Source organism: Buceros rhinoceros, unplaced genomic scaffold, assembly GCF_000710305.1.
Source record: "Buceros rhinoceros silvestris isolate BGI_N320 unplaced genomic scaffold, ASM71030v1 scaffold5997, whole genome shotgun sequence".
NCBI lineage: Eukaryota > Metazoa > Chordata > Aves > Bucerotiformes > Bucerotidae > Buceros > Buceros rhinoceros.
In genome coordinates, this window is record NW_010421508.1 from 1 (window position 1) to 7,674 (window position 7,674).

General features: G+C 45.7%; 1 protein-coding gene across 1 annotated transcript in view; it reads left to right on the forward strand.

Annotated features, from left to right (window-relative positions):
• Positions 1–2,393: 2,393 nt before the first annotated feature.
• Positions 2,394–7,674, forward strand: part of KIN (Kin17 DNA and RNA binding protein) — a gene marked incomplete at its 5' end in the record, with an annotated part of 12,659 nt that continues 7,378 nt past the window's right edge. The window contains 6 exons of the mRNA XM_010139684.1: positions 2,394–2,488; positions 3,085–3,128; positions 3,251–3,373; positions 4,288–4,469; positions 5,840–5,888; positions 6,207–6,264. Coding sequence (XP_010137986.1) covers positions 2,394–2,488; positions 3,085–3,128; positions 3,251–3,373; positions 4,288–4,469; positions 5,840–5,888; positions 6,207–6,264 — 551 coding nt within the window. The remainder of the gene's footprint in view (positions 2,489–3,084; positions 3,129–3,250; positions 3,374–4,287; positions 4,470–5,839; positions 5,889–6,206; positions 6,265–7,674) is intronic.

Here is a 7,674-nt window from a genome sequence, read left to right on the forward strand (position 1 = left end):
CCTCCCCCTTGCAGGGAACGGCAGATCCCTGGAGGGAGTCCCTTGGAAACCATAGGTTCCTTGGGAGTAGAGAGAGGGGGCAGATCCCCTCGGTTGGGGTCCTTAGTCCCCTTACCTGGGCTGCGATCCCCCTTGTGAAGTCTCCAGTGCCACTGAAGGGGACACGAGGGGAGCTGCGATCGCCTTTTTAGGGGTCCCCAATGCTCTTGGAGGGACTGTGATCGCCGTAGAGTGTATGTGGCCTCATAAACTTGTAGAGTTCCAGTCCCCTGTTGGGGTGGGTACAGTGCTGGGTATATTCCACTTGTAAGTGTCCCCAGTCACCTTGTGGGAGCTCTGATGCCATCTGTGATGTGGGATCCTTCTAGGGAGCATGCTGACCTTACTCATGGGGAGCTCCAACTCTTTAGGGGAGCATGGAGAGGACCCTTATTCTCCTTTGGGGGTCCATACTCTCACTTGTATGGACCACGGTCCCCTTGGGGACGGGTTGGTGGGACCTGGAGGGTTCCCAGTTGTGCAGCAATCCTCTCAGGAATCCCAGTCCCCCATGGGAAGAATTCTAATCTGCTTTGGAGAAAGCATGTTGGCTTTGATCCACCTTTCGGGATGTTCAATCCCCTGCAGAGTGGCTAATCAGCCCAGGGAGAGGTGACCCCAACCCATCTGCGAGGTGATTCCCTCATATGCACCTTGAGAGGTAGATGGAGTTAAGAGTTAGGTGGCTCCCATGCACTTTAGAGGGGAGTTGAGGGTATCCATGATTTCCTTTGGGGACAGGTGGGTGGTGTGACATGCACAAGGGGATGCACATTTGGAGCACTGCGAGGTCTCTTTTCACAGAATCACAGAATGTTTTGCGTTGGATCTTCAAAGCTCATCTAGTCCCTGCAGAGAGCAGGGACATCTGCACCCAGAGCAGGTTGCTCAGGGCCCAAACAACCTGACCTTGGATGGTGCCAGGAATGGGGCTTCTACCACCTCTCTGGGCAACCTGGGCCAGGGTCTCACCAGCCTCAGTGTAAAAAGTCTATTCCTTCTCTCTGGTCTGACTCTCCCTCTGTCAGTTGAACCCATCAGCCCTTGTCCTGTCCCCACAGCCCCTCCCCAGCTTTCTGACAGCCCCTTGAAGCACTGAAAGGTGAAAGACCACACTAAGGTCTCCCTGGAGCCTTCTCCTCTCCAGGCTGAATATCATTACCTTGCCCTACTCAAAGCAGCAGCTCCAGGTCCGGGGTTACACCTTTAAGTCAAGATAACTAGTTCTGGGCTGAGATCCCAGCCCTGTAGCGCACTTGTACAAAGCTTGTTTCATGTGATGGTTTAGTTTTGCTTGACATGTCTAAACTGCAACCGGGGTGCTGGGGGGCCTTCAGCCTGCGCAGGAGGAGAGGAGGGACGAGACGGACTCTGCCCCGCTCCAGCAGGTCCCTGTCTCTGCTGTGCTGAGGACTCCTTTCTTCTGATTCTGGTTCAGTTTCTTCCCTTTTTCTCCTATCATGGAGATGCTTTTTCTTTGAAGCTTTCCCTTTCCTCTTTCCAGATGCCTGTGGCGTGTGAGTGTCCTCTTCCCGATTTGCACCAGGGCTGTGCTCCAAAATTACTTCCACTTGGGTAACTGTGCCCTTAGTTTTCCGTTCTCCATGAATAACCTCTTTAAGGTGCCTTAGAGAAGAACAGTAACACTTCCTGTGGATATTCAGTTGCATCCTGCGTCAGCTCTTTCTGTCCCCCTCTCCCTTTCACCAAAGAAGCTCAAATCCTCTTCCCAGTGACTACAAGCAAAAAACTGTCCCTGCTTTACAACCAGATTTTTTTGTAAAGGTGGGGCAGGGCTCCCATGGAATGCAATTTGCTGTAGATTTAATAATACTGTGATAAAAGACTTTATATTAGACAAAAAAAAAGGTTGCGATCAAACATTCTCTGTGTGGGTGCGTTTTGTGGAGCTCTGCTGTCTTCAGCCCCGGGCCAGAGGTGGCCAAACTGTCCCAGTCCATAGCTTGATGTCTCCCAGGGCACCATCCCAGCAGATACTTCCGGTGCCTGGATGGCTCCTGGGTGGACCTGGGTGGTGCCACGTCTATCCTGTTCCACAAGGGACAAAGATGACTGCTGGAATGTCTTGGCTCATAATCCCTTTCACAGTTTATCAGGAGGCTCTTTGCTGCAGGAAGGGTTTTGCTTCTGGCTTGCCCGGTCAGGAGAAATAACCACCTGGTGTAGGCTGTGGCTGAGTTAAGTTGTTTTCTGTGGAGCCTCCAAGAGATTCCACTTACAAAACATGTAAAATGTTTTAAAAATAAAAAACTCATGATTATTAATACTCTTCAGCTCTGTGAGTGTTGCAAATTGAGACACGGGCAGACAACCTATTTATTTTTATTTTCTAGAATGGCTTCAAATGTCATTGCATGTCTGAGTCCCACCAGAGGCAGTTGCTGCTGGCTTCTGAAAACCCTCAGCAGTTCATGGATTACTTCTCTGAGTAAGTTTAGTCCCACGCCCAAGCGCGGTTTTGAGTTGCTCTGCGTTACAAAGTCCACCACCGCTCTGCCCCCGCTGAGTGGCTGCCACCCACACAGAGCTACGGCGAGCTAAAAGAACCCTTACAGAGAGATACCCAGTCAGGGGGGTGACTGACATCCCAGTTTCCCCCAGTCCTTTGTCCAGCTGACCGGCACGACAGCAGGGTTGACTGGAGCTGTCTTCAGCACGAGCGTGAAGCCTCGAATTAGCAGTGCGATGAGTGATCAACCTGCCCCATCTGCCTCTGCTGCCCTTTGTGCTTTGTGTCAGTCAAGCTGGGCCGGTACCTGGTAACGAAACACCAGCACTTACTGGGAAGTGTTGAGATTTCCATCTGAGCCCTTTGAAAGGGTGTTTTCCCTCTGAAGATTTACCTGGTGTGTGCGTGTACCGCAGTGTGGGGCTTTATGCACGTCGGCTGCCTGTAACGCTGCTTCACTGAGAAAGGGAAACGAGTGTCTGAACTTGGCCCTGCTCCCTTCAAAAGACATTTCAAACAGATATTTACTTTGTAATTGCTAAAGTTTCTAAAATACTTTCTTTTTATCCCCTCAGGGAATTCCGAAATGATTTCCTAGAGCTGCTCAGGAGGCGATTTGGTAAATATTTTACTGTTTATTTGCTTGTTTTTAATGTCTTTTATTAGTTCGGTGCAAGAAGTTTTGGTTGCTCTCTCCTTGGTCCCACAGTTACGTTTAATAATAACAATTCTGTATTTCAGGAACAAAGAGAGTCCACAATAATATTGTGTACAACGAATACATCAGCCATCGAGAACACATCCACATGAACGCCACGCAGTGGGAGACGCTGACTGACTTTACCAAGTGGCTGGGCAGAGAAGGTAAATATTGTTGTTCAGGGGCGAGAGGTTTTAAAATTATTGGGTAATTGTGTTGCTGCTAAGTGATGAGTAAATGTTTATGTTAGTTCTCCCCTTTCCTTTTTCTCTCTTCCCTTCACTTCCTGTATATATATTAACAGCGGTCCAAACCCTTAGAGATTTGCTTGTGAAAAATGTCAGAAGTCTGGGACAAATGTGTCAATCATGAACCCTTCATCTGTCGGTCTGTATTTACTGGAGATGCTGCTAAATTCTAAATCCCCTTCCAACAGCTGCCATTTGAAAATTAAAAACTACAGTAGGACATTTCTTACGAGTCCAGAATCCTCCCACATTTAAGGTGACAAGAAACAAGCAGTTGTTTTCATTTCTGGCTGAGTGGAAGGGTTAAAGCTGGAGCTCTGCAGTTTTGTGTTCAGTGGGAGACAGAGAGATTAACTGTCTCTGGTGTGACAGACACTTTCCTGTGGTTCTGGTTGTCCTACAGGACACCTTCCTGAGTCATGTAGTGTTTGGAAAGTCACTTCAGCGACAGTTAGGAACAATGACACGACACAGTGAAGTTTCCTTCAGTGTGTCTTGTTTGTATATGTTAGATTTCTGTTTTCTTCCGTGTTAAAACAGTGGGATGAAAACTTCTTCTTCAATAAGGAAAGTGCGGTAAAACACTCTGTCCACTTGATTACGTGCTCTGGCCCATTCCCAAACAGAACCAGATAACTGACCGGCAGGAGCAGATACTAAGGGTAGTATCGACTCAGGTCAGTTTTACTAGGCCAGTAAGGGGTACCTTGTCTCTGGTAAAGTATCTGCATTGTTGTAGTGATCGTGGGCTGTGAAAATGTTCTTGATATTGTCTTTAGCCCTTGCTTGCTTTTGTGAGTATTAATCTTGATCTTGCATTGACTTTTTAGGTCTTTGCAAGGTGGACGAGACTCCCAAGGGCTGGTACATCCAGTATATTGATAGGGACCCAGAGACGATTCGCCGACAACAAGAACAAGAGAGGAAGAAGAAGCAGGACCTTGATGATGAAGAAAAAACCGCAAAATTCATTGAACAGCAAGTTAGAAGAGGTCTGGAGGGGAAAGAACTGGTGAGGAAAATTACACTGCGTGTCAACCTGCAGCTCAACGCTCCTCTTGGTGAAGATGGTGGCAAATTCGATGCTGCTGGTATTTCTTTTGCAGTCAGTTAGAAGGTGATGAGTAGGCCTCATGCTTCAGGTTACAAGCTCATCACCAGTTCAGACTGGGGAACAGCAGGCGTCTTTGGCTGCAGTGCTGTCCTTTTCTAAGCCACGAGGAATAGCATCTTCCAGATACTTCTGACAGCAGCCTTCACCTGCTCATTTCTGTTCAAACTGCAGCTTGTTACACTTCTTTGACTAACCAACTCGCTGGTGGTTTTTACAGCTGATGAACATCAAGGTCATCTATGGAATCACAGTTAAAAAAAAATATTAAAGAAAGCAGAGGTTTCAGCTCCTTTTGGGTTTGATCTGATTTTGGAATCTAGCAGAATTGTGCCCTGTGGCCCCCCTGTCTGACTGTGGCCGTTTCAGACGAGTTCAGATGGTGAGCTTCCATACTTGAAGCACCACATCAGTTCACTTATGTCCTGAATTTTCTGCTGTGCAGTTGTCTTAGATTATAACCTGCTCTGGAGCAAAATTGGATTTACTTTGTATCTGGTTTGCTTCAATACTAAAGGACTGAAAATAACTGCTCTTTAGTGATTTAAAAATCACCCTTGAATTTAGAAAGGGAGAGTAAACAATACAATAACCCACCTGATGTGCTCTTCATTTATGGTATTTCACAACTTTTAGGGCTGCACTTTGTACAGTGGGGCGACAGAGATAACCTGAGGGAGCAGCACGATCAAATCCACAGAGTAAAGAGTTTTATTTTGGCGGTGGTGGTGTGGTATTTGGGATCTGTTTGTCTGGTGCCGTTCCATGACTTCCATACGTGTTGTTGCCTGGGACTGGAACCTCCCATTTGATCCTGGGGATCGATAGGTACATTCAAATGCTGTAGTAAACAATTATCTTCTTCTTAATTTCAAACTAATTGAAATTTAAATGGTCTGAGCCTTCGGTGCTAAAAATTTGGAGAGATTCCAGAATTTCCTTCTGTGATTGTCGGTCTGTCCAGAAACCAGTCTAATCATGCTGGTTCAAACAGAGAAAACTGTTCCATAAGGCCACTTTCATGCTGGAATCAAGCAAGTTTAGGCAGCTTCTCTGTACAGAGCGTTAATTAGAGAGTTTTGCGCAGGAGCCTGTAATGGGATAATGTTTTCTATTTGTAATCTTCTTATGGATCAAGCCAGGTTGAATATTACAGTTACTTGTCATAATCTCGCAGTAAAACCGAGCTAATCAATGATCACCAAAAAAATAATCTCTTGGCTCCCGTTTTCTGTTTGATTCTCGAAATGCATTTTGTGTTTTTTTGGCAGGAAAAGCCAGTCTACACCGAACTGAGCAGAGAAAATGAAGATGAAAAAGGTAACCAGGTGTTGATAGATGTCATTTTCTAGCACTGACTGAAGCTGATTTTGTGATTAAAACAAGATGAGCGCTGAGGCCTGCTCGGTGCTTCCTAAAGTACTTTGAGAAGGGTTTTAGAGAGCACTGGGATATGGAAATACAGAATGTTCTTTCTTATAATGTTGAAAGTAATTTATTTTAAAAGCTGAAAAGAAAACAGATTAGTAAATATTGTCAAATTTATGATCTTTTCCATTTGCAGATTTTTAAGATGTAACATCCTCAATGCAGTTGTGTTTAAAGATAGAAATAGAGTAATGTCTTTTTATTTTTTAGTTACATTTAATTTAAACAAAGGAGCAAGTACTTCAATAGCAGCATCTTCTAAAACAAGGTGAGAAAAGAATTTAAGGGCAACCCTTAACTGTTGCAAAGCACTCAAATGACGTGGTGTTTGTATGGGCAGGAAGATGGATCTCGTCCTGAAATATTTGGAGTCTAGTATCCCATGCTGTTGTGAGGGGATACTGGGAGACTTCCTGGTTCCGTTTGTATTTGAAATGGGTGAATGGGTTTATCTGGAATGTGTGCTGTGAGGAGCCTTCTTGAATTCACGATGGTTCATGGCTATAAAGACTGTTCATAAAGTAACAGGCAGTTTCAGGTTCCTCTGAGGAGATACTGCTTGTGAAAGGGTGGATTAAGGATCCAGTCGAAGCACTTGCAGCGAATGCCATCTCGTCCCAGCTGGCTGCCACGAGGGGGTGTTCCTGTCCTGTTAATTTTCATTCCTAAAAGGTTTGATTGCCTCGTCTAATTGGAGGTAGCACTTTCTCCGATCATCATTTAAGAAGCTGAACCTGCCTGATGTAAATCTTTCTATAGCTCATGAATATAATCTTCATTATATAACCACGAGCGACATGGGGCAAAAGAGATCAGTAATGCCAACAGTGCCGACGTACAGCAGTCTGTGAAACTGTTTGTTTGATGAGCAGAACATCTTTTCAAGGGAGGCAATATTGTAATTAAATGTATTGCAGGTAAATCGAAAGCTCTCCTCTCATCACAGGCTCGGCTCCTAGATAAGATATCTGATGGGGGACAGGCCAGGCAGAAAATGAGACAGTAAAGTAGCTCTTTGCAATAATAGATACAGATTTCAGGCTTTGAGGAAAACTTGTAAATTATCCCTAAGCATTGAGTGGCGCTTAAGATGAGTCTGAAACTTAATTCAGACGCTCACTTGAATAGTTTCAGTATAGTTGCAGCACTTAAGGTGCTTGCTAAAATTTGGCTGAATGTGAAATCCTGTATCAAATAGTCTCATTTTTTCATAGCGTGTGAGAGATCCTTGTCTGTAAACTTTGTAGTGGCAGTGTAGGAGCAAAATTAGGATACCCACCTCATGGTGAAGTGACTGAACAGTGATTTATGTGTCACTGATGATACAGGAATCACTTCAGAGCCGCCTATGGAAACTGCTTCCTCGTGTCAGCATAAAGGTGGTTCTGCAGCTGTAGGCTGGTAATGAGGACCAGTGGAATTGAGCCTGATGTCCAGTGTCCCAGCGCAGTGTGCGGTAGAACTTCCTGGCTTCTCACCTTCTTTCCTGACAGCACAAGCTACAGAAACCTGGCACCTGTATTTCCTGAGCTCGGTGCAGAATAGGACCAGGAGGGTGTAGGTAGTGGATGAGAGAGTTTTGGGGGCATGGGGATACTGGTAGTTGGACATAGAGATGGAGTTGAAGCCTTGCTGAGGAGGGGAGTGGCAGGGGGGATGTGTCTTCCCTGCGGTGACC